Source organism: Lissotriton helveticus, chromosome 4_1 (assembly GCF_964261635.1).
Source record: "Lissotriton helveticus chromosome 4_1, aLisHel1.1, whole genome shotgun sequence".
Taxonomy (NCBI): Eukaryota; Metazoa; Chordata; class Amphibia; order Caudata; family Salamandridae; genus Lissotriton; species Lissotriton helveticus.
In genome coordinates, this window is record NC_136063.1 from 1,686,474,774 (window position 1) to 1,686,502,631 (window position 27,858).

General features: G+C 45.3%; 1 protein-coding gene across 2 annotated transcripts in view; it reads left to right on the plus strand.

Moving 5' to 3' along the window:
• Nucleotides 1-27,858, plus strand: part of LOC144829326 (protein AF-10-like) — a 1,339,974-nt gene that overhangs the window by 479,573 nt on the left and 832,543 nt on the right. For both annotated transcript variants that reach the window (XM_078688368.1, XM_078688367.1), the window contains exon 6: nucleotides 3,782-3,875. In XM_078688368.1, coding sequence (XP_078544494.1) covers nucleotides 3,782-3,875 — 94 coding nt within the window. The remainder of the gene's footprint in view (nucleotides 1-3,781; nucleotides 3,876-27,858) is intronic.

Genomic DNA, 27,858 nt, shown 5'->3' on the forward strand with positions numbered 1-27,858 from the left:
ATTGGTGCGAGGCACTGTTTACGTGGGCGCCCAGGTGCAACCCAAGCTTGAGCTATGGGTGCACTGTGCTGATCTCTACACATCTGTTTCCACATGTGGAGCTGAGGATGCCAAGGCAGGTGTAACCGCAGCCCGACGTCTGTCCTCGCAGGCAGTGTAGCCTCCTCTGCGACATCCGCTCTGGGCTCCCGGAGTCCAGTGGGAGGTCAGGGGTCTTGTGCAGCCTCCGTGGGTTTGCTGGGCTGTGCCAGCGACCATTTGCAGGCTTCCATCACACGCTATGCCGCTCTCTGTCCTACTTAGGCACTGAGCCTAAACCCCTCTGCCTGCTGTCTAGCTGTTCAGCAAGCTTAGCGAGGTGTCCCCCGACTCACCCATGCATTCCCTTCTGCCTGGCTCCATCCCACGGTGTTGTCCAACCTAGAGGCAGGAGTCTGCACCACTTTACTAATGCACGTGCACGTCCGAGGTTACCTTGTGCGCCGTATCTGCGGCCGCAGATCTGCTGCTGCGCCGAAGGCTGCACAGGAAGCTCCAGTTCACGTGTTTTGGCGGGGGCCATCTGGCACGGGGGCACGAATGTTGCAAAGCGACAGTCCTGGTAGGAAGCACAGCATCACTGTACACTGAACTGGGTTAATCGGCCAGTGAAGGGCATGCTGGAATAGTCAAACCATCAGGCAGTAGGGCGCGCAGACAACAACTGGGGTTGAGGAGGAGGGCAAACGAGCATTGGCAATGCAATAGGACTCATATTTACACGAGGCCTATTGCATTGCAAACAGAATCCGTGCGTGCAACAAGGCACAAGGGGGGGGGGGGCGCAAGAAGGCATCGGGCTGAGGGAGGAGGGGGGCATGGGAGGAAAGTAGTCTGTCCAGTAAAGGGGCCGGTAGCCATAGAAGGACACAAAAGACGACATGGTCGTCATAAGGAGGGACTTGGAAGCCTACAACCAATAGGAAGGCAGCATTTGAAACACAAGCCAATGAAAAAGATGGGTGGAGAGCGAGCGGAGCTTCCACGAAGCTTCCAGCGATACCTAATACTACATGGCTTGCAAAGCGAGTAGCGCGTGCGCTGCAACGCTAGGCAAGACCTCAAAATAATCAGACAGCACCACCATGTGGTAGTTAATCAAAGCATCGGCACATAGTAAATATTGGATGATACGAAAAGTAATCAAGCAGCCTTGAACAACCTTTGTCCATATTTTTTTCTTCTACTCTATGGTGCTTTTCTTCCTCTTCCCATGTGATCTGACTGCAGATTGGAATTCAGACGTATGCCCTTTTATTAACAGTTCATAGGTTATTACCTATTCTGAATAATCAACATCCTACATCCCCGTCATTGAGCAAAAAACCATTACAGCAATGTCTGCAATTTAAAATGAGGCAATACGCCGGGTGTACATCATGATATATTGTGGCTCAGACCAGTGTCTGTTACTGTTGCTAAGTATCCATAAGTCGGAAAACACATTGGCAAAACCAGTAGATCCCGCCTTTTCAACAGTTTGGCTTTGCCGATGGTTTTTGCAGAATCAGCAAAGAGAAGAATAAAACAAACGAAAACCTGCCTGCATGAATGTGCACGTACTCCTCATTGGCCAGTGTGAAAACATATGTGGCATAATGCGGCAGCCGTTTAATTTTTTATTTACCGTTTCTAGATGGTAGAGCCTCTTGGAGCAGGAAATAAAAGTAAAATTGTAATTCTGTATGTAAGCTCTTTGTGAAAACTGAGCAACTGAAGGCAGCTACCAACAAAACCAAATATAATGAATGCCCCGAATGCGGATGTCTGTGAGACCCCGCTTACAGATATATGTAGAACTTACCTCACTCTTCTGTGTAAGAGGTAAGATGATGAGCCACTCCATAGATGTGCTTGCTTAGTTCAATTTGATACGTACGGCTGAAGACATTTCGCCTTAAACCTAATGTTATAGTGATGTCTCTTTTGTGCCCACTTTGGTCCTCCCTTAGTTTAGCATATTAGATATTTTAGGCTGCTTTGGGTTTGCACAGCCACACAGAACACATTTGTTTTCATGCCATTATTTTAGGATGCGTGATGTGTATCACCTAACAGCCACAACAGGTATGGGATCCGTTGCTAATCCCAGATAACACGAATATACTCCGTTGCTTACACTGTAAGGATAGGCGTAAGCTGATAATTTACATGGTGGGGTTGTTTATTGTATACACCCTGCTGCCAGTGCTGGTTGTTGCTTAGTTGTATCTGCCTACTTACTACAGCACGTATGCTTTATGATAGACTACGATAGTTTCAATAAATGTATTGCAAACTTCCATTTTGTTTTTCCTTTGTTTACTAAGGGCAAGCAGGAGTGAGAGAGGAAAGGTGACAATCTGTTTCCACTGTTCCCTGGGGGACTAGAGGGTCATGTTCTAGGTTTACCAAAATCACCTGCCACTCTGAAAAGGTTAGGAGTTCAGGTGAGACACTATGAGCTAACCAGACTTGGGCCGACAGATACTGATGTTCTAGAGAAACTCAGCTCCTACATTTTGACTTCGTGTCATCCCAAGGCACAAATCTGCTTACCAGCAGAATCCTTGCAACAATGTAGTAAATTGAGTCAAGCAAGCACATCTCTGGAGTGGTTTGTTTCCAGTCTTGTGAGAGGATTGAGTGAAGTCCTATATAAATACATATTTTCTATTTTAAATGAATTATTGCGACTGGTGGTTGGGGAGCAGGTGAAAGAGAAGTTAATGCAGGAGACAGTGGGGGAGAAGGGTACAAATTAAAAGGAGAGTTAGAGGTAACAATGGACGAGGCTGGGTTGGAATAAGAGGGAGCAAGTGGCGGATACTTGTGATGGGGTAAAGTGCACACAAGGGAGAGAGCAGAAAATACATGTACTTTCTTTGAGTGCTGAAAGCAAAACAAATCTCTAGTTCCTGTATCGTGAGCAGTGAAAAGCTACAAGTCTTTCAGTGAATAGGATGGTAAAGAAGCTATGCTCCAGGGTAGGGACGAACACAAGAGAAGAAAGGAAAGCCATCAAATAAAAAGCAAGCATATGAGGGACAAGAAGACCAACCAGTGGTAATCTGCGGGCTGGCCCAAAGCCCACTAAGTTTTGGTATGGGTCACTAGAAGTCTTTTGGTAACAGATGGCCGAAAGCTGTCAGTAGGCGAGCCCTATTCGGGGAAGCACTATGAAAAGTGAGTCTGATAAAGGTGACTACTCTGATTAACCCCTTCGCCGCTGCAGTAAATCCCCCCATGGCTTGTGGGGGCGGGGTGCCGCGGTGCTCGTGACGAGCCCAGCTCGTCACGAGGCACAGTGGAGCTGTGCTCATGACCAGCTGGGCTCGTCACGACTCCGCCCACTGATTGATTCTCCCGCTCAGGCAGGGAATCAATTGCGCGTGGGGGGTCACAACCTTTATGACGAGCCCAGCTCGTCATGAGCACAGCTCCACTGTGCCTCATGACGAGCTGGGCTCGTCATAACCGTGGAAGGGGTTAAAGAAGACTAAGGTGAAAATGTAGGTAGGTGACTTTTATGCACCTCTCCGTCAAGTATGACCCAAAATACTAGGACCATCATTAATGGTGAAAGGATCAGTGTTTTTATATATGCTTTTAAGTCAGTTCTCTATCTCTCTGACTCTTGGTGATATTTTGTGCACATGAATTTTCAGATAATTACTATGAGCTTTTACTGCATCTTTGGTACCGTCTGGAGTTTGATTGTATTTTAAATGGTTCTTACATTTGGTGTGTGTTTTCTTTACAGTGCACAATCAGCCGGACTCCTCTGTGCAGAGAAGGGGGCTGAATCAGAAACACTTAAGTACTGTGGTTATTGTAAAGAACACTTAATACAACTGGTAAGAACAATTGTCATACTGATTATACTTTAAATGCTGAAGTGATTTTAGGTTTCATCATCTTATCTTGATTTTTGATCATTGTTTATATAAGGTGTTTGCTGCAGTTTTTTGTGTGTTGTTTCTTAGTTCGGAAAATCACATAGGTATTAAATGTATCGAGATCAAAGGGTGTTTCAGCAGTGCCAATTTATGATTTATATATATATATATATATGTATATATACTGCGCTACACATGGCCATCGTGAGATCCTACTCCCTTAGTCCTGTGAGAGGGGGTTGCAGGGCTGTCTGACCTTTGCACTAGGCTTAATTTGCTAACTGTAGAACCGATTTTATGCAGGGTCGTAAAACAGCTCCTAAGTTATTAGTGAATGAACATGTTTTACTTCCAAATTTTGCTCCTCACCCCTGTAAACGGATCTGCTCGAAACATGAGCTCCATCTCACCTATTGTGTGACCAGGTTGCCTATTTGGGATACAATTATAACCTATTCCCTGTCTTCCAGGTTACCTTTCTGCTCCATCATATAGGACTGGGCAGTTGATCTGTTGGCTTTCTTTGTTGGCATGCTGTCTCTGCTACTTCATGTCAGGCCAATGTAAGTCTTGTGAGGAAAATTAATATATAAATATATATATATATATATATATATATATCTCCCAAGCTTCAAAAACACCAGCCGGTTGCACTCGTGGGCGGGTGCACGCCAAACGGGGGTGTGCCCGTTACACAATATTCATTACACACATCCAAGGATCGTACATCCATAAAGGAAAGCAGCACTCGCAGGGGGTTGTTCCAAGCCAATTCATTCGTGGCGGAACAAACAGCAATGACGCGTTTCGCCGTAGGGCTTTGTCAAGTTATGAGAAAAGCAGAGACGCACAAGAACTTAATAGTTGCCAGAATGCCATAAAGAGCAAAGAAGGACTGCATAATTTTAGGACGAAAACGGCAGCCATCTTGGAACGTATATACATTCAAATAGATGCGCTTGTGTTGCTGTACAATAGCAGTTTACAACTGTGCCATTACTCGCTCATGGATCCCATATATGAAAATCCAGACATGATATAGCCCTGTATGGGCAAAAGCAATCCATTGCTTTTGCCCATACAGGGCTATATCATGTCTGGATTTTCATATATGGGATCCATGAGCGAGTAATGGCACAGTTGTAAACTGCTATTGTACAGCAACACAAGCGCATCTATTTGAATGTATATACGTTCCAAGATGGCTGCCGTTTTCGTCCTAAAATTATGCAGTCCTTCTTTGCTCTTTATGGCATTCTGGCAACTATTAAGTTCTTGTGCGTCTCTGCTTTTCTCATAACTTGACAAAGCCCTACGGCGAAACGCGTCATTGCTGTTTGTTCCGCCACGAATGAATTGGCTTGGAACAACCCCCTGCGAGTGCTGCTTTCCTTTATGGATGTACGATCCTTGGATGTGTGTAATGAACATATATATATATATATATATATATATATATATATATATATTATATATATATATATAATTAATGAGCATTGTAGGTTAATGAACCTATGTCATGTTTTTTAGTTCACTTTAATTTTTGGATCTGATGTGCAGGATCTCAGTAATGGGAAAAGAAGGACAAATAATGTGATATACTGTGGAAATATGTAAGATTTATAACCCTTCTGCATGCATTATATATTGTACTTAATTTAAAGGATATCATGAAAAGATGGCCGACAATGAAATCCTTCTCTGTGATCTGAAAGAATCTTTTTTAGGTTTATTACTAGAATGTAAGGCTTCCTTTCTCTATGTTGATAATTAATTTTATTTAAAAGAAGTTTGTTTACAAAGTCACGCCCACATTGAAAAAGGCGTACTTGTCTCTCCGCTACTATCACAGATCCCTGCTAAAATGGCTGTACCCGCCCGTCCTTAATTGCATCTTTACAAGATTTGCTTCGTTTAATACCTCAACTTTACCCGCCCACGCCGGGTTGGAATTATCACCGGCTATTCGATCTTATCTGTTGAACTCCGGCAGCCCTGAAGAGTCACGGGTCCAGCGCCCGCTTGATGAAACACGTGTCAGCTGGTTGTTTTTCTTTGAAGTCACTCTTCCAGAAAGGAAGTTTCAATACACTTAATTTGAAAGAAACCATTTTTTATGTCTACCTTGTCTCTCTGAAATGCGAATTTCTTTTCACAATTGATGACATTTGTATGTACCTTTCATAACATGTGCACAGGACTGTTGTTATATTCACCGAGTGGGCCCTTGCCACTCCTTGCAGAGGTTTTGGGTTCTCCTCTGACCTTGTAGCACCGTTGTACGTTTATTGCTTCTCATTTTACCTACCGCTACCAGCCCGGGCGCCATTCTTCCTGCACACTTAAAAACCCATCACAGAACCCTTAACACTGAGCTGCTACAGTTGACAGCTTTTGACCTTCATCCTGAAGTCTGTAATGTTATCTTGGCAGCCAGTCATCCCTCCACCAAAACGGTAGATGGAACACTTTTTTGGCATGGTGCAAAGCAAAGGCTGTGGATCCCCTTTCTGCCCCCCTTTCTGAGGTCCGCCTCTTCATTCTTTCCTTGGCCCAGCAGGGCTCTGTTCTGGGCACCCTAAAAGGCTATTTTTCTGCCTTTCTTCGGCTTCCTGACCAGCCTTCTCTTTTCAAGTCGTCTATTGTTAATCGCTTCCTTAAGGGCATTCGTCATTTGTATCCTCCAATTCCTATCGTAATGCCTCAGTGGGACTTGAACCTGGTTCTGACCTATCTTATGTGCGCTCCCTTCGAGCCGCTCCATAACTGTCCTCTCAGACTTCTGACACTTGAAACTTTGTTGCTGGTTGCCATCACCTCTGCTCGGTGGGTGAGTGAGCTACAGGCTCTTTCTTTAAAACCTCCTTTCCTGGCTGTTCATCCGGACATAGTTGTCCTTTGTACTAGGCCTTCTTTCCTCCCCAAAGTGGTTAGCTCTTTCCACATGGGACATACAATCACTTTGCCCACCATCTTCCCGCCCCGCATCCTTCTAAAGAGGAAGAGTGGCTCCACCATCTGTATCCAAAATGTGCGCTTTCCTTCTATCTGGATCGCAGAAAACAATTCTGGGTGGATGGCCAGCTCTTTGTTGGCTATGTGGGCGCCAAGAAAGGTCGGGCTGTGCAAAAGCGAACCATCTCCCGATGGGTCATTCTTTGCATCAAAATCTGCTACTCCTTAGCGAAAAAGGAATCTCCAGTGGGGTTGCACACCCATTCCACCAGGGCGACGGCAGCCACTACTGCTTTGGGACGTGGGGTCCCCCTTAATGACATATGGCGGGCAAGTACGTGGGCTTCTTTGCACACCTTTACTAAACATCACTGCCTGGAAAGCCAAGTCCAGAGCGATGGCTTCTTTGGCCGTTCTGTTTTCCAGGACTTCATGGTGTGAACTTGGTTTGCAGACCCACTTTCAAGCTTGTTATTGCTGGGGTATCTATTCTAAGGTTAGGAATTCATAACTAATCGTCTCTTTCAGATGAGCAAGTAACTTACCTTCGGTAATGATGTATCTGGGAGAGACATGGATTAGTTATGGATTCCTCACCGCCCTACCCATCCTCCCTGTTCTGCGAACTGACTTCTAGGGTAAGGGACTTTCCTTCAGGGCCCTAGTTTTGAGCACCAGGGGTCAGTGTCTTGCATGGCTCTGCCGTGGAATGTCGTGTAAAGAACTGAAGTCAGCACGCTGGGGTAGCATCTAAGTAGATACCACAACGTCATTCCGGCGACCACTACGCCAATGACCAACGCAGAGTCGACCTACGCCACCTACCGACGCGCAGGGGTACTCCTGAAGAGAAATTCTCAGGATCCAGTCTGATGCCTGGGGGTTATTCTAAGGTGAGGAATCCATAACTAATCTATGTCTCTTACAGATATATCTTTACAGACATTTCCTAAACAAAAGGTAAGTAATTCACTTTTAACACATATGCAGTTTTTCAATGTTTCATGCAAACCAACTCCACACAGAAGAATTTTCAAGGAAAAGCAGTCAATAGAATCCTGTGGGAGGAAATTAAGTTATCGTTTTACAGGTAAGTTCTTGTTTGTAGGAGTTGGTATTCTAGAGTTAGAACCAGGGTTCCCCCAGGGTCAAGGATGCATTCTCAAAGCAACCTCAGCAGCACTAGGGCAGCTGGGTGCAGAGTGCTGAGGCCCAATGTTATCCAATGGTGGATAGGGGGCCTCTGGTTGGTGGCTGATCACGAGCAGGCTACAAGGTTGTGGAAGCAAAGCACTAACTGCTATAGGTACCACACCCAATGTATTACTGGCTCAGCTCTATACTCTCGTGGCGTTACCCGCTCCGTGCGGGAAAGGAAGAAATTCCTTTTTGTTTAGTAACCCTCACACATCCTAGTGGTGTTATGCTTCTTCATTGGGTTCACCCTGACTCCTAAAGGTCAGGGTGGGCTCAACCATATTCCAGCGAGCACTTAGGAGAGATAGACCAGGGGGTCAAAAGATGAAAGTCCTCCTACGTCTCCAGGTATCCCTTTTTTATGGGGATATTAAAAACATATATACAAGGGGTCTTGAAGAGGTAATGGTCCTATGACCCTAGTGTCTTGCCTAGTATCTTGCCAACATGTTTCAGCCCTTGAAAATTGGCCTCTTGGGTCCCGGGCTTTCGTCAGGGCAATTCGAAGTTCCCTCCCTGGTCACAATGAAGGCTATACCTAATTTTTCATTTGGAGGATGCAGAAAGCTGCATTCTCAACAATGGTATGGAAGTTGTACTTATCTTCCATCCGGATTACTCGTGTCTTATATCCGCCTGTTAGAGAAAAATGAGAGGACACCAAGAATTGTATACGTTATTCTGTATATTTGTGTGATACATTCCAAATAAACGTGATTAACTGTGGTCATTCATGGTGAACCTATTGTGGACATTGTCGTCCCATTTGCTTCGCGTTTTGCGGTGTGTGACAAGTGACCGTATCATTATTACTCTTATGTGAACAATCTACACATTAAAAACACATTAAAAAAACACACCAATGTGTGATCCCACAAAGCTGATCCACAACCTCGCATGTCACCTTTTATGCTGTAATTTCACATTTCCTAGGTATAGTTATTCATCTCACACTCATCTCTTACCCTATTATGGTGGAATGCACATATTTCAAGGGGAGCCGTAGAAAGGGTTGCCTTATAGGCATGCTGCGTCGTTTGATGGTGCATAGTTGTGTGGAAAAAAAGAAAAACAGTGCTCTCTAGTTTAGTAACTAGTTCACCATGCTACCTCAATTTCGCCATAGCTGCCATCTTTTTAGCAGAGAATTCCCCGATCTCCACTTACTTCCTCAAAGGTCCTGCTTCAATAATAAAGGGATACCGGGAGGCGTAGGAGGACTTTTATCTTTTGACCCCCTAGCCTATCTCGCCTAAGTGCCCCTTGGAATATGGTCGAACCCACCCTGACCTTTAGGAGTCAGGGTGAACCCGATGATGAAGCATGACACCACTATGGTGTGTGAGGGTTACTAAACAAAGAGGAATTTCTTCCTTTACCGCACTGAGCTGGTAATGCCATGAGAGTATAGTGCTGAGCCCATAATACATTAGGTGTGGTACCTATAGCAGTTAGTGATTTGTCTCGGGTTCACGTATCCACACCCGGCATACCTCTACACTTCCACCCTAGGTGGAGGTCCCTCTACCCTGGCTTAAGTATAACTTTGGGAGCAAAGCTCCTGGACTTAAGCTCAGGGCACAGGGGATCGAGTTTAGCGCACAAAGTGCACACACAGCGGCACAGGGGCGGCTGTGTGCAGGGTTCTGTTTTGGCATCTGTGCCCTGTTTCAATGTGAGTGGCCGGTTTTGGATTTTGGCTGCAGGCTCAGTCCAGGAAGACTTCCAGTAGGAACCAACAGCTGGGTAGGTAAGTAGGAGGGCTCGGGGACTTAGGTGCACCTCAAGTTCTCTTATACAGGGTGCAGGACGGCTGGGTGCAGGGGTGTGTTTTGGGGTCGGATTTCACCTTAAGGGGCCACTCTCGGTTGACTCTTGGACTTTAATGAGTACACATATCTCAAAGTGGACTGTCCCAGATAACCTTGTTTGTACACTTTGGCAAAGATACATAAAAATCTCCCCTTTCCCCCGGGTAGACTTATCGTATCTGGTATAGGTGATCCCACAGAGAGACTGTCCGAATAAGTGGACATCTTTCTCCAGAAGATGGAATCTACCGTCATACGTAAGAGACACTAAGCATATACTTCGCATACTTGCAGACATAACTTGGGAGGAGAACATGCATTAGTGACTCTAGATGTTACTACTCTCTCTACGAGTATCCAACATGATTTGGGTTTGCAGGCATTAAGACATACACTGAGAGTACACTGAAATGCTTTTGGGAATGACTAGACTGATCCTTAAAAATAATGTCTTCCTTTTTAAAGACGCATGGTACAGACAAACTCGTTGGATAGCCATGGGTTCTAAATTTTCCCCGTTGCATGCTAATTTATTCATGGGATGGGTGGAGGAGGATATGGGGCACAAAAGGCAGAGAATGGAATGATTCAATTCTATTTTGGAAAAAGAACAATTGATTGACAGAATGCAGAACAATGTCATACATCCACCCCAGTACAGAGATCTGGGCCTAAATCCATCGTTTTGTTGCTCACCATGCCATTCCAGGTTGGACCCAGCCATACACAAATCAGTCTTGACCTTGTGCTCAATTTGAACAGTCGATCCCGAACTGCCAGGCCAGGTCCTCCCTGGACTGGAAACAAGCATCCTAGGACCGGTTTGGGGGTTTCATCCCTCATCAGCCAGGATAGCTTGACTCCAGTAGCATGGAGAGCACAGGACCCACGTCTGGGCATTCCCGTCCAACTCGGAGTGACAACTGCAAAAAGAACAATTGATGGAGAGAATGCAGAAGAATGTCATACATTCACCCCAATGCAGCGATCTGGGCCAAAATTCATTGTTTTTTTGCTCACCATGCCACTCCAAATTGAACCCAGCCGTATGCAAATCAGTCCTATCCTGGCTGATGAGGGGTAAAACCCCAAAACTCGTCCTAGGATGGTTGTTTCCGGTCCAGGGAGGACCTAGCTTGACAGTTTGGGCTGGACTGTTCCCATGAGGCACAGGGTCAAGACTGATTTGCATATGGCCACGTCTAAACTTGGCTGCCATGGTGAGCAAAAGAATGATGGATTTGATCCAGATCTCTTGACTGGGGGTGAATGTTTTGATTTGTTCTACATTCCGTCTATCAATTATGTGTCTTTTGCTTCCTTGACCGAAGTGTGCCGAGTATGCCCAGACATGGGTCCCAGGCTCACTGTGCCACTGGAATAAAGCTATCTTATCTGATGAGGGGTGAAACTCCAAATCCGGCCCTAGGATGCGTGTTTCCGGTCCAGGGAGGACCTGGCTTGGCAGTTCGGGCTGGAGTGTTCCCATGAGCCACAGGGTCAAGACTGATTTGCATATACCCTGGTCTAAACTGGGGTGGCATGGTGAGCAAAAGAACAATGGATTAAACCCAGATTTTTGTGACTGGTGGTGAATATTTGCATTGTTCAGCATTCCGTCCTTCACTTGTTTCTTTTGCTCTATTCTGTTTTGGGGCAGGTACATCGACTGCCTAATGATCTGGAATCGAAGTACTGTAAAGTTACTTGATTTTTTTACTCCTTTGAACAGTAACAACTCTAACATTAGGTTCACTTACCACCATAGTAAACTAGACGTGGAACTCTTTATCTAGACAAAAAAATTGAGAACATTCCGAAATTCAACGGCTTACAACACTCTACTACAGGCAGGAAGCGCTCACCCGAGGCACCAGATCAATGCCATCCCTATGGGGAATTTATACGTGCCAGGCACAACTGTAGCACACATCATTACTTTAACGTATGCCTAAGAGGGATGGAAGATAGATTCAAACGCAGGGGCTATAGCCAGAGAACTATACACAATGCCCTAAACCGGGTCTCCAAGATCAGCAGGCAACACACCCTGCAAGATAAACTAAGAAAGATGACCTAGGTACCATCCGACTTTTAAAAGTGTACAGCACACTACTCAAGACACTCACATGGAGCATGAGAAGGCATTGCCACTTACTCCGCGCTGACAAAACACTTAACCTTTGTTTCCTCCAGACCGGAGGTAACATACCGAAAGGGAAAAAGCCTCAGGAACATGCTGAGTCCCAGCTACCTTAGAGAAAGCACACACGAACATTGGCTTACGCCTCTTAGTCTGGGCTTCTTCAAATGTGGACATTGTACAGTGTGCAGATGGGCCTCCGATAAGAAGAAACAATTTACTGGCCCCAATGGCCATGTATACAAGATTGATGCTAACATTAATTGCCACACTAAGTATGTGGTATATGCGATCGAATGCAAGTATCAACGCCAATATATTGGTAGTACCGTTTGACGCTTGAAAGATCGCAAAGGTGAACACATGAGAGCAGTTAAGCAAGCTGATCCTAGATATCCAAAAGCCATGCACATAGCTGAGTGCCCTGCCCAAGACAGTCACAGCTCCTTCTCCTTTTATGTCTTTGACACCATACCCAGCTATCAGAGGGGTGGTAACAGAGTGTCGTGTAGTTCCTATAGTACCCATGCAGGACCTGCGTGTTTGGATAACATAAACTGGAGGATTGGTGGCAGACTAACTCTGAGCACCCCCACCAAATATGTTAGCCTGTTTGCATGTTTTCTAACTCGCAGTGCCACTAGTATCTCCTCTTATCTGGGAGAGATTAGGTTCTGGCAGCCTTAGAACATGACAACCTTGATCCCTCAAGATCGTGGAAACGATGTACTACTTTTCACTCAGTCACTCGTGCTCATTTAGTTTATCTCAGAGATGCACAGAATAAACAGTCTGGGCGTTTTAATAAAAGGTTTATTGAACAGTTGTTGTTCTCGTGTAGAATATGTTAGCTGGGGGGGCGCGACACCATCTCAGGGGGGCGCTCACTCCACCCTGAAATCTCACCTTTGTTAACCGTCTAATGTTGCAAGTACGTTAGCTTCCGGTATTTCTTCCTCCATATCAAATGGGGCTTCTGGATTGGGAAACAGCAGCCAATCAGCACATAGGAACGTCACCACTGACATTCCACCAATGAGGGGGACAGCATTATAGATGCAGGAAATGCCGCAAAATTTTGCGTGCATAAAGCCCTTGCATATTACTACCTTTTGGTAGTGTGGTGCTTCTTCACTCCTGCCGTTTGCTTCTTGCTTGCTGACTTTCCTTCTTTAATTGCTGTCCTTTGCCTGCCGCCTCGCTGTGAAATATCTCGCCTCGGAACATTTTAAATCACTAACCGGTACGTGAAAGCTAACAGACAGTCCTTCACAGGGCGCCTGCTTGCCTAAAAGAAGTCTGTTCACTTTTGGTTCCACAGAACAGGAGACTGCTTGCCTCCCACTGCAGCTGAGACCGTTCGGGGAGAGTATAGCTAATACGATTAACTTTATTGAAAACCTCATCTGTGACTGCAGGGTGGCTGGAAAGTTCCTTAGTCCTCGGTGGGAACCCCTTGGAGGTGTGCAGAAGCGACTACTTACTACTTTCTTCTTCTATCCCAACTACTCCCAGTTGGTTCACAACAGATCACTGTAACACTTTGTTTATCGTTTAGAAGTTTTTTTTATTCTGAAAATGTTTTAAGATGCCGTGGTAAGTTCTATGTACACCTGTGTTTAATAGTGGTATTCCCAGCTTTGTGTGTGTTGCTGTCTCTTCTTCTTGTCTTACCACGGTGTTGTTGTGCAATAAATACTTTAAAACTTAAAATGACTACGCTTTATAGTGATAAACTGTCAACACAGACATTTTCTCTTTCAAATAGTGGTCATGTATCTGCTTAGGTTCGGATTTCAGACGGCTTGATGGCTTTCCTGAGGAATTTAATAATCCAGTTCTTTAAATTTCCTTTAATGTTGTCCAAATTTGTCGCTGGCCTTGATGGCTGCAATCATTATGGCTGCCCTACAGCTTCATAGTTCCTTTTCCCTCAGTATGCATGAGTCCATATTAGCCCTGAAGACCTCCATTGCATCACTCCCTGGTCGTTATTGATCTCTTGGTGGTCCTCTATTAAGTCATTAGTCGTAGAAGTTAATTGACATCACAATAATATACAATAGATGCACTACTGAAAGTAGCTCTCAGATGGGGCACAGTGCAAAGGGGAACTCTTACAGCTCCTGAGCTGTGTGCGGAGAGCCGAGGACTACTCTTGGGTGATGCAGGCTGTTAAGGACAAGGGCTGCACTTTTGGAGTTGTGTGCACAGAGCTGATGCGATCTGTTGAGGGCAGGCGCTGCACTCCTGGAGTCGTGTGTTGAGAGCCTAGGGCAGCTCCCTAAGCTCTTGGGTGGTGCAGAATGTTGAGGACAGCTGCTGCACTCCTCAAGTTGTGTGTACAGAGCTGGGCCTGGCTGTTGAGGACAGCTGCTGCACTGTACTTCAGATCTTGTCTTTCCATACTTACATTTTTTATACAGCCAGGCAGTGTGAAGACGACTACTGCAGCTGCTTGCTGACCTGCTAGAAATTTGTGCACATTTTATCTAGGAAAATTTTGAATTGTACTGTGTAATAAACCTCTGTCATTTAACCACACCCATTCACAAACCTGCAGTTTGTTAAACAATCTTAGTGTTTAACATTATTTGCCGGATATGGCCTAGGATATGCGGATGGCAGTTGATTATGTAGTGTACCAGGTTTCAGAAATTTTTGTCAGGGGGAGGGGGGGGGGATAGTACAGTTCTACCATCGTGCAATTAGCATGAATAAATACAAATGCATGATAAAAGTGCGCATACTCCTACGATGCCGATCTAGATGTACCTAAGTGTACCTAGCTTATAAGTAGGTGTAAAAGTCAAGAATCCCTCTAGGATTTAGTCGAACCCTATTACCTATAGTGTGAGAAATGTTGGAGCCCTTCTTGGTCTCGAGTTGGACACCCCACAAGGGATGTTCAGACCACTGTCAGCTAGAGAGTCTGCATGCAGGAGCCTCAGCGTCTCAGGTCAGTGTGTCGTTCTAGAAGTCTTGGTTCCCTCTATCTACTGCTAGTAAGAGGTGCTGTATTTATACAGAAAAGTATATAGGTTCCCTTTGTCCCTTGTTCTTGTGTTAGCCATTGTAGGCTATGAGGAATACGTGTGATGAATCTTGTGCGTAGATATTAGGAAGGTGGTGTATAGCCCCTGCCGTGTTTCCAAGTAGCCCTATGAATATTTGTGCATACTGTGTTATCTAAAGATGTACTCATAGAACACCATTGTTCAGGAAAAACCCTCCTTCTGCACCTAGGCCTACAACTAGGTAAAAGGTTCAGTCCATAAAAGCTGTTTAATCCTAATAAGGCTCGTTACTGTTAAATGTAGGTGAGGTGATGTAGGTGAAAGGGTATGATGTTACCTGGGCCTATATTAGGTTACCTTTATGAAACATAACAAGAGAGTTATACTGCGAAGAAAGGAAGCAACTTAAATCATGCAGCTTAAGAGTTTGGAATTGGAACTTAATACTGACCATGAATTGCAGTATGTCCTTGGGGAATGACACCGATCTCAGCATATACCAATCTATCCAAGTGTTTAACTGTAAAAATACCTAATTCTCACCTTACCAGGGTAACGATACTTAAGACTATGAGCTTCTGTTGCTAGTGTTCTGGTGCATACACTCGGTTATGTGGCAATACATATGACTCGACATCTCCAAAACAGGTCTGTCTGAAGGCCCTGTTTGGCACCATAGGAATAAGCACAACTATTTTGCATTTACGATTCATGTGCATTTACCTATAAAGTTTCTCCTACACCTTATGTTACCAGTGAATTGGCACTTACTTTGTCATTTTGTCATATTGTAATTTCCAAAACAGGACTGTCTGTAGGTCCTGCTTTGTACTACTGAGTCTGAGCATAAATGATTTGTACAGCGCAGTTATATACCTTTACCAGTAATAGATTTTCAGAACTCTCTCCCACTTTTCCTAACATTCCTTTTTGTTGATATTTTATTTTAATTTGGGTATTACCTCGCACACTCTAAGGGCACATGACCAGAATGGCCTTCACAGCCCTTCTATATTGAGTCGCCGCTCACTGTATGCCAGTGGTGCTGAGTTTCTAGTCACTTAGACTGCACAGGGGACTTGGATCACATTCAAAGATGGTGGAGGTCATCTACGCAACTCGGGGTTCTAAACAGCCCAGGCTATGAAACTGCAGATAGTCCCTCTTTTATTTTTACATAACTCCTATTTAAATATGAGCTTTCCAGCAGGACACTAACGCTATCCAGCGCACACGCGGATTCGGAAGCAGAGCTGCTGCCGGGAAGCACTTCCCTGGGGCCTATGTACTCCTAGTTCTAGTCACAGAGCTCCCTGCAGAGGATGCTAGCCCTTTATAAGTGAATTTACACACTATGCATGACATTTCCTTACTCGTTTACTTTTCCTGATTTTTTTGGCCCCGACTTTTGTCTAGGATCGGCCAACATGCAACAGCAATACACTTGCTGGTATCTTTGAACCTTTATGCTAAGAAAGAAAGCATCTGATAATCGGACATCAAAAAACCATAATATCTGATTACATGCGATACCTATAACGAGGAACGTGGGGCCACCATTACTCTACTAAGTAGTTTGTTGAAACATGTTCTTCGTAATTATCCGCAGGAAGGTGACAAGTGAACCTGTATATCTTTTTTTGATTCTTAGAGCCATTACTGGGCAACAGCAAAAAAATATCTTGCACCTTGGACAAGGACTGTCACATATTAGGCACAACTATATATCGATTGATCTCTGTACGTAAACACACATTATTTTGATATCCTTCGGGACGGAATTATAACCGAAACAGAGGTTTGTTCTGTCATACGCCTATTCCATACCGCATTCCCCGCTGGAGTAACTTCTTGGAGTAATAATATCTCAGTTTCTATTATATATTTTTTTTATTTCCTCAGGACCTGATACACAGGAGTTTAGGTACCCCCATTTTTCATAGTAATTCACTAAACTTTAGGCAATATTAAGGGGAAGTTATTACGTGCACCGGCTATAGCACTGTTATTGTCTTTCTACAAATTAAGTCACTCAATTGGCTGTAGCACTGTTGTTTTTTCTAAATGAAGTCACGCAATTGACTTGCTGCATAGTCACTAATGTGTTCCATTATACATGACTCACTGCATAATCTAGGATCACTATTTAGTCACCTAACCACTGACCATCGATCTGGTCTATGCACGTTAGAATGGGTTTCCACTATTTCAACTAGGAAACATGAATCGAGATCTTCTTGACACCATGTCACAGTGGGATATTGCCAATGAGTGTAATTGTCTCATACCTACTGTAGTCAAAGTGTACATTTGTGTGTTTCTAAACCCTGAAGAAGTCACTATTTACTACCCTTAGACAAGACGAAACACATGTTGGCTAAGGCTATGAATAACCAGATACAAGAAGAGCATTAAACTGAATCAAAAGACCTTGCAGCGGATTGTTGTTATTTTTTATACTGTCACAAATGTGTCTTTACACTGCAGGTGTGTGCAGGGGACTGTTGTGTTTTCTGTCTGTGGTCTTTACCACTCAGTGTGGAGTGGGTGGTTCTCCTTACCCCTTTGCACCGCACTAACACTACGTTGCACCCAATAGATTTGTGTACCACCTAGGAGCGCCAACACCCTACCAAACCAACCACTAACCGTGCAATAAAGGCATCTCTAAGATGCTCTCCATGTGCATGGTATAATAAATCCCACACTGGCATCAGTGTGGGTTTATTATGCTGAGAAGTTTGCTACCAAACCTCCCCGAATTCAGTAAAGCCATTATGGTGCTGTGGAGTTCGTGATGATGTAAACTCCTAGACCATATACTCTTTATGGCTTTACTGCACTTACAATGTGTAAGAATGGACTTAGACACTGTAGGGATACACAGCTCATGCAACGGTACCCTCACCAATGGTATTGCACCCCACTAGAGGGGTGTTTTACCTAGACCATTGGCAGTGGGTTGCAGGCATGGCGCACATGTATGTGTGCTATGTTGACTCTTCACTTTTCTCTGCACCAAAACACGCAGCATAGGCAGTGTGTGTGTTAAGGTACAGGACCTCGAAGGGTGGCACAATATGTGCTGCAGCCTTTAGAGGCCTTCCCTGGTCACAGTGCCGTTGGTACCCATGGCACCTTTTACAAGGGACTATATTTGGCCAGAGAGGTGCCAGTTGGGGGTACAAGGTACAGTTTTGGGAAAGAACACAGGCTCTGGGAACCTGATTGGCAGGGACCCAGGGCACATCAAGTCCAAGTGCATCAGAAATCTGGCCAAAAGTAGGGGGGGCTTACTGCAACCGAAACCCAGCGTCTTACACTAGCCTCCCTGCCCATGGCCAGGAGACTCACCCAAAACTGGGAGAGTCTTCCTAGTCTTTCTTTCGAGGAAGAATAGAGGAAGTAGTCGAAGGTCATCTCGTGGTTCAAAACATAGGAGTGCCTCTTGCACTACATTCCACCCAATGACCTTTGACTTTCAGAACATATATATAAAAAAATCTACATAAGTGAAAGCACAAATTTAAATGAAGCACACATTAAGACAGTGCTATTAAAAGAGCATGTAACATAATGCTTAATCTAAAATAACGTATGCATAACTGATAATAACTTGGCTTCAGGAATAAATGTATGATGAATTCACAAAATACATGCACAAATAGAATTAAACATGTTAACTCATTGATGCTTCTAGTGTTATGAATGGCTAATTCTGGATCTTCTACTATTGAAGCAGCCAAACTTATACATTTTGCTTAAAAATAAAGAAATCTCAGAACACCTGTAATTTTCTGGATTTAATTACACATATCCTTTGTGAACACCGCCTTCTTGCTTTGAAATTATATCTTTTACATTTTTTCTTCACTTTAACAGTCAAAAATCGTCTTTGCTAGGTAAGTTCACCTTGTTGATTCAGCCAAAGATGTCCGCAACGGTGTCAGTCTGCGTTGTCAGGTGATCACTTCAGAGTTTGGGGGGTGGTGGGCCACACCCTCACGGCCCCTCTTAGACAAAGGCCCACACACACAGGACAGGGGCGTCAGGTATACCAACACGGCACAGTATTATCTAGGAAAGAAACAAACATCACTCTTCTTGCAAAAAACATTTTACTAAAAGCACACGTTCTCCTCTTTAGGTCTTGCAGACCTGCGTTGCAGCGCATGCGCGCTGCTCGCTCTGCAAGGCATACTGTATTCAATAAGATTACAGAAGTGGAGTGTAGGCTCCGCCCCTTATTTTGATTTGCTAGCGTCATTCTATAAGCTAAACCTTAGCTTCCTATTCTTTGTGAAGCTTTTAAGTCCCTCCTGGTTACCACCCTGTCCAGTTTTAGCCCCGCCCACCTGGACTGGATGCTTTACTGGCGGTGTGAGACTCTCCCCTTTATTACTTGGTATAAGAAATTTGTTTCGGGAGAAAGCGCAGCTCCTGGGTCCGACTGCCGCCTCCTTCTGTCAAGCCGCCTTGTTGGCCCCTTGTACATGTAAGCACATCGAAAAACAGCTCCAGTTACAGCTGCTCCCTTTCCGTGCTCTGATACATTTCTTTTGCTACCTTTTGTTTAAAGTTGAACGGAGGGCTTACTTTGCTTCCGAGCACCTGAATTAATGAGCACTGCCCGCTTTAAAGGTATGTTTTGAACCCCCTCAGCACCGACTGAACTTTGTTTATTGCTGTCACTTGTTTATACCTGTAACTGTACTGGTACTGGCAAGCATAACCACCCAAGTCCAGGGGCCCTACCCCTTTACGCATCTACGAACATATACGTGTTTTTTACATTTTATTTTGGCGGTATAGCACGTGGTAAATATAGCGGGAGCAGGCCGCTTCAAAGGGAAATCATTTGAAAACAGCAGTTTTTTTTACTTTTTTCGCATTTCCTTCGTCAAGGTAGTTGTACCATGTTTGAATTACAGGTTCTAAAGAGAAAGGTGTACTTCGATATTTAAGCTCCAATGGTTCTTTCTAAGAGACGAAGCTGTCTACTTAGGAGAGGCTAATGGGTTTCTTTGAATTCACTCTTTAAGCAAACAAATGCGTCTGACGGCATCTTGGTGCCCCGCCTCCATGGTACTACAGATGCCAGTGATGCAGGGGATGACTCGCAGGCTTCTCTTTGAAATCCCCTACGGTTCCAATCGTGGCATGCCCGCTTTAGCTATAAACAACTTAAGCTAAAGCGCGGGTGCCGCTTCAAAAGTAAATAATTAGAAACAAATGATACGCTTGGCCGTTACTGTTTATTTTCATATCTAATGTTGTAATGAAATGAAATAGACACGATCGGGACACGCTTCGTATAATGCTCATGCATTTTTCAGATGTTGCCTTCCTGGGGGTTATTCAGCTGGGTTTACTCATGGAAGGCAAGTGTACATTCGAGGAGCTGGGGCGGGGGTGTATATATACGTGGGGCAGGCAGTCGAAGTTATCATTTACCTGTCTTACCTCTGCTATATATGTTGTCCTGCAAATAAACACCAAACATAACTGATTCCTTCTCTGCCTTGAAATTACTTTGTTTACGTGCCTTTCTTACACTGAATACAAGTAGGCACAGATTAACATGAAGAAATTGCCGTCATTGGATATTCCTTGACACTGGGTTATTGTCCAGTTTTTATTGGAGCATTGGATATTCTCATTGGAGCGACTTTCGAGTGTTTGGCCATTAGTGTTGAACAACGACTTGGGTTTGTTAAGCTGCCGCCTTATTGGCTTTTTTGACTGTCGTGCATTTTATTGGTGGATAGTTCCTTCGAGACAATGCTAAATTGCTGTGTTTTTTTTTACTTCAGTAAATTTTCTATTGAAAAATATATTTACATGGTGAATATCATATACATGGGAAGCGATAAGTCAAGAAACATACAGGTGAAAGAAACATGCCCCGTGGGGGAGGGGGGAGGTCGGAAGGGTTTCCAGAGGTAGTCACAAGAGTGTAATCAGAAGTAGCCTAACATTGTCTTTTGGTGTTAGGGTGATCAAAAATCGCATAACATTGTCCTTTGGTGTTGCAGTCCTGGCATAGAGTCCCGTAGTTTGTTTGCTCTTGTGGTTATTTCCTTTGTTTTGTGCCCTTCTTCCCCCCCCTCCCTACATGCGATTGCAGTTGTGTGCTGTCGTGTTTTGTCTGCGGTTGTGTCACACACGCAGTTTTGTTGTACGCCCCTTCAGTGGCAGGAAGGAAGAAAGAAAAGACAGAGGTGGAAGCACAGAGTTCAGAGGAACGGTGAGAGTGCCGTTTCGTTGTGACTTGGCACTGACTTTGTTAGGGTCTTCCTATTTCCAGTGGCTTGTCATTCTGCCTCGGCTACGGCGGTTTGTGCGAGGACAGGTAGTTGTCTAGGGAGAGCCACATTTTGCACTTTTTGTGTGTCTTCGGTGTGTGTTTGGCCGTGATGTTGTCTGCCCCCCTGAGGAATGTTACCCAGTTGAACCACGTTTGAAAAGACACCTTCCCTGTATCCTTCCAGTTGTTCAGTACTGTCTTTATCCCTGCCGACAGCAGGAGGTCAACCAGATCTCTATCTTCTTTGGATTTTATTGTAGGATCCATGAACCCTATGGCTAGGCTTTGGAATTCAAGTTGGTGGTTGGCGCCTGTTATGTCGTTTATTAGTGTGCCTATCTTGTGCCAGAAGTCCTTCACCTTAGGGCAGTGGAAGATCAGGTGTGCGAGATCTCCTCTATGCGTGTTGCAGTTCCAGCAGGTATCAGTCTCCCGAATACCCATGGAGGCTAGTCTGGCGGGGGTCCAGTATGCTTTATGTATAAGCCAGAATTTGGTTTGGTCTAGGGTGGTCGTTACTTTCTTCCTTGACGTGGATTTCCAGAGGTCGGACCTTTCCTCCTCGCTGAGCTCCCTACCTATTTAGGATTCCCAGTAGGCTGTGGTTTTGTTGTGAAGCTTGGTGGATTTGGGGCTCAGAGGTGTGCTACCTGGTTTCCTAGTCTGTCTAGGCTGGTGGCGTATTGCAGAATCGAAGGTGTTTGTTTGTTTGAGGCCTGCTTTGCTGATCGCTACCCTAAGTTGTATAGTTCGATGCTGTCTAGTTTGTGCTCATCCCTGAGTGAGTCGAAGGTGGTGTATGTGCCCTGGGGCTGTAGTTGGTTTACTGTGGATATGTCGTGTTTGTACCAGAAGTGCATGTCAAGTGTTCTCTCTCTGTATTTGATCTTGGGGTTTTGCCATATGGACTCCCACTGAGTCTTCCGTACACTTGTGTCTAGAAGCTTGTCTATCTTGAGGAGGGCCATTCTAGGGTTTCTCAGTATGGGGTTGTGCTTAATGGCGGGGTGTTTTGTCGCTGTGAGGAGGGCGATGGGTTCCATACCTCCTAATAGTTTTCTCTCTGAGAGCCATGCAGGGGTGTAGTCTTGCCTGGGGGTGAGCCAATAAAGCCCCTGTTTCGCTATACATGCAGTTTGGAAGGTTTTGAAGTTTGTTATGTTGAGGCCCCCTAGGTTCTTGGCCAGTCTGAGTTTTTGTAGGCTGAGTCTGGGTTTCTTCCCTTTCCATAGGAAGGTATTGAGCAGCTTGTCTAGTTTTTTATGGGTGACCATCCCTCTACTCTTTCCTTTATTTTGCGTAGCGTCATTTGTTCGTTTTGGTCTAGCGTTTATCTTAGATCTCTCTCGAAGAGGAGGCCCAGGTATTTGATGGATTTTTTCTGCCATACCAGTCCTGAGTCTCCTAGTACAGTCTTCGTGGTGTGCACATTTAGAGGTTTGCACTCAGATTTTTCCCTATTTAGTTTGTATCCTGATACTCGTGCATATTGCTCTATGGCGTCCATGAGGGCTTTGATTGACTTCTCTGGGTTCTCGGTTATGATAAGGACGTTGTCCGCGTAGGCTGCTAGCTTAAAAGTTTCCCCTCCTATCGGGATTCCCGTAATGTCTTCGTTCGTCCTAATCATATTGAGCAGTGGCTCTATCGCTAGTAGGAAAAGAGCTGGCGACAGCGGGCATCCTTGTCTTGTGCCCCTTTCTAAGTGCAGTAGGTCTGATGTTCCTCCATTAACTACTACGTGTGCCTTTGGTTCGTTGTAGAGTGCCAGGACCATCCTCCTATAGTTAGGCCCCAGTCCAAACTTCTGCATGCATTGGTCTAGGAATGGCCAGGACACTCTGTCGAATGCCTTCTCTGCGTCTAGGGCTATCATTACTGCAGCATTGTTGCTCTTGGAGGCATGGTTGATAACGTGGCATAGCAATCTAGTATTGTCATGGGACATTCTGTTTTTCAGGTAGCCCACCTGCGAGCAGTGTATTAGTTTGGGCAGGTGCGTGTTGAGTCTGGTCGCTAAAATTTTCACATATATCTTGCCGTCTACATTTATGAGTGAGATCGGTCTGTAATTCTTGGGGGGTTGTGTGTCCTTGCCTTCCTTGGGTATGACTATGATGTTTGCTTCTGCCATTGTCGGTGTCATGTGGCCGTTATACACGCAGTGTGTGAACACCTCTGCCAGCGTGGGTTTAAGTATTGGTAGGAATTCTTTGTAGAATCTGGCTGTGAATCCGTCTGGTCCTGGGGCCTTGTTGTCTTTGAAGCTGGCTACCGCCCTGTCTATCTCTGCTCTTGTGATGTCTGATTCCAGTGTATCTCGTTGTGCGTCTGTGGGCGTTGGGATTTTTTCTAGTAGTGCTTTGCCTCCATCGCTGCCTAGGGTGGTGTCTTTTTTGTAGAGTTGTTCATAGAAGTCTCTAAATGCCTGCAGTATTTCCTTGTTTGCTGTCTGGGACTTGTCGTTATTGTCTCTGACTGCTGCTATTGAGTGTTGCTTTTGTTTACCCTTGAGGTACGATTCTAGCGCCTTCCCTGCTCTATTGGCGGTGCATAGATTGACGGCTTTGTATTTGTTTATCCAGGCTCCCGCCCTTTCGCTAAGTGTTCTGTTTAATTCATACTTCCTTTTTGTTAATGTCGTGAGGGTGTTTCTATCTTTTAGGTTGGATATGTGCCCTGTTTCCAGGCTCTTGATCTCCTGTTCTAAGACTCTGATCTTTTTATTCCTCTCTCTGTTTAGCCTGCTTTTAATGCTGATTACTTTGCCTCTGACTGTGGCCTTTAGGGCGTCCCATAGAGTGTTTTTATCCGTGTCAGGGGTGTTGTTGATCTCTAGGTATTCTTTTATTGCTGAATCTATTTCTGCCTTGGCTGTTGTGCTCTTGAGCACGTCATCGTCAAACCTCCACCTGCGTGTTGTGTTTACCTGTGAGTGATCAGAGATGGTTCGTGGGCCTATCTCTGTTTGGTCTATTAGGTGAGTGTGTGTGTCTGATATTAGGATATAGTCTATTCTGCTGTATGAGTTATGTGGGTTTGAGTAGAACGTGTAGTCCCTGCCATCCGGGTTCTGAAGTCGCCATGGGTCTCTAAGATTGAGTTTTGTGCAGAGATTCTTCAGTGTTCCCCCCTTGTGCTATGTGACTTGGTCTGTGAGGGTGTCTGTCGATAGCTGGGTCTAGGACCTGATTCATGTCGCCTGCTACTATGAGGAGTTCCTCTATCGGGAGGGTGTCCAGTTGTTCTCCAACCCTTTCCCAGATGGCCCTGCCTTCTGTGTTAGGGCCATAGATATTGGCCACGTGTATTGATTCCTCCCCCCTTGCGAGACTTGTCACTAGCGTTCTTCCCTCTGTGTCCGCCTGTGAGTTCCTCAGTACCAATTTTGATCTTTTGCTAACTATAGTGATCACCCCGTTCTTTTTGTTTTGTGCAGGTGAACCTATAACGGCACTTATCCAGCCTGCCTTGAGGCGGCTTATGTCTTCTGCTTCTAGTCTTGTTTCCTGTAGGACGTATATGTCGCTTTTAAGTTTCGCCAGGTATTCTAGGGTTTTCCTTCTCTTCACCGGGTGGTTGAGACCCTTCACATTTAGGGACACTACTTTAATATCAGCAGTGAGGTGGTTATGTTGGTTGAGTTACTTATAACAAGGGGGGAGAGAGAGACTATAGTGGATTCATTCTCCCTAGGCAATCTAAATGAACAAAGTGGAATCCACTGAGGATTAGAAAAGTGGTCCCAACTGTGGTGGGGAGCACTCCGTGTTGTTAAAATACCCCTCACACACCAAAAGGGCCCTTGGTGTCATTCTACCATCATTGGTAGTTCGAAGAACATCGATAGTTTCGACGGAGCAGCGCTGAGGGGCAGGAGGAGAACAATTTCTCCAGAGACCATTGCTGATTCTTAGCCAGATGGAACGCCCCAATATACATAGATTGTTATGCGCAAAAGCTCATGAGGCAAAGTAACCTATAACAATAAGTCTGAATTTCTTCGCCAATTGGGCGATTGGACTTTTTCACCTATATACATATTAGGCACACATACACCTAACTTATATATATTTTTTGTATAATACACTTTCAAATAAACATTTCATGTGAGTAAGGAGGGAATTAGAGTGCTTTCCCGTCCTGAAGAAGGAGTTGGATACTCCGAAACATGTCCATGTCGACGCACTTAAGAGGTAACTGTACATAATCTAACAGCCATTACCTCGCCTAGCACGTTTTTAACAATACCAGCCAGGGCTTAAATTAAAAAAAATTCTTTACCCTGTGCCAGGTATTTTTTAACATCACCCTCACCTCACTACTCACATTCAGTACCCCACACACCACCACACATAGTCAACACGATTAAGTGCTCCCGCGTAATCGTTTGGTCGCAGCACGCCGCATCCCGTAGAGGGGTGCGAAGACCCCAATGATGGTAGAATGACACCAAGGGCCCTTTTGGTGTGTGAGGGGTATTTTAACAACACGTAGTGCTCCCCACCACAGTTGGGACCACTTTTCTAATACCCAGTGGATTCCACTTTGTTCATTTATGTTGGTTGAGTGTCATCTTGTGTGGTGTGCCTCTCGCGGATCTTCTGGTCTAGTCCCATGTGTGTCATTGCCTGGTGTATTGCGCTCTCTGACCCCTCCCTGTGTGCAGATGCGTAGTCTGCCTGTTGGTAGTTGCGTGTTCTCCCTTCTGTGCTTAGAGCTCCAATGGAGAGGTATAGGTAGAAGATAGAAGGATAGAAAGAAAAAAAGAATTAACCCATGTATGTGCACCCCACACCCCCCCTTCCCTGCCCATCACCCAATCCCCCCCCTCCCCCCCTTACTTGCTGAGTGGGTGTGCGACGACAAAGTTCCCTCTGCTCCGCATTCATCCCTGAGGCAGTATACTCAGTCATTCACTTGTTCATCTGGCCGTTGCTTATTTTGCAGCGGGTGCCTCGAGGTGTATTGTCCAGCGTATATCGTTCTTTGCGATTGTCTTTCCTTTGTCGCCCAGTTCTGTCTCTTATCCGGAGGTAGTTGCTGTATCTGAGGCAATATGGTGTGAGTCGCTGGTGTCTCCTACTTGCATAGATCATTGGTCTTGAGTCTTGGGTGAGGAGAGAGCGGATATGTCCTTGAGGTAGATTTCAGTGAGGTAGTTCCATTGTAGTTTCCCATGTTTGGTGTTTATTCTGATTTGTCTGCGTCGTCTGGTGAGGTGCTCCTTTTTGCCGCTCCGGGACTTTTGGGGCCCTTAGTCTCCATATGTTCCGCTTGCGGACCTCGATATATATTCTTAGTTCCTCCGGATCTTCAAAGACCATTGTCCTCCAATTGTCTGTGACCTTGAAGCGTGCCGGGCCGGCAAAGCTGAAGTTGAGCTTCCTTCTACGTAGGGCATCTCGCAGAGCCAGAAATCCTTTCCTTGTGTCCACAGTTGGTTTTGGAATAGTCTTGTGTTAGCACTATCTTGCTGCTTGCCCACGTCAGGTTTTGGTTTTTACGGGCAAAGGCGAAAATGGTGTCAGTATGGCTTGATCTTAGTGGGCAGCAGATTATCGGCCTGGGGCCTTTCCCGTGTGCTGGTTTCCCTGCTGGTACTCGATATGCTCTGTCGACTTCAAATTGCCTATCGAAATTCAGGCCGGTCAACTTGGGTAGCATATCCTCTAGCATGGCCGCGCAGGTGCCTGCTGGGTCTTCTGTACCTTCTGGAACGCCTAGAATCCTTATATTGCCCCTTCGGGCCCTGTCATCTCTCTCTGCGAGCTGCTTTTGCATGGCTTTTGTAGTCTTTGAGCACTGTGCTAGTGTTTTCGTGTTCGTGGTGGTCACGTCCTCGATGTCACTTATGCGCCCTTCTGCAGCTTCTATTCTTGTGTTGGTGCTGTGAAGGTCCGCTCTTATTGCCGTAAGTTCCAGCTACATATTGTCTATTGTGAGCTTTGTTTCCTTTGCTAAGGCATTGCCTTCGGTGACCCTCTTTAGGATTGTCTCTAGAATGATCGTTTCATTTTTCAGCTTCATTGGCTACTCCGCGTTGTCTTTCCTGGGTTTTTTCTGGTCATTGGCAGTTTTCCCCTCTTGTCCTGACATCGTGCAGCTTCCTCTCCTTATCTGGAAGCTGCCCAATCGTCCATTTTGGACTGATGTTGGGGTCTGGGCTGGGACTATCCCCGGTGCCGGGATTGCGTTGTGCGTTCTGTAACTGCTGGGCTCTCTGATGTCCCTGGTTCTGGTTTTTGATTTTGCCCCTGCCAGCGCGTGCTTTCTCGTTCACTTTCGCGTTCTGGAGCTGTTTGTGCTTTTTTTTGTGTTCCGCTCTCTGCGGGGTCTCCTTGCTGCCCCTCGCCGGTGTGTGCGTTGTGCTGTGTTCCTTCGTTACAGCGCCTGCTTGTTTATTAGTGCCTTAGTCAGGTGTCTAGGCCCTGGCTACCTGCTGGGTCGCTGTGGTGGTTTCCAGTTGCGCGACACTGTATGCCTTCCTGCCGTTCCACTGCGTTCTGGA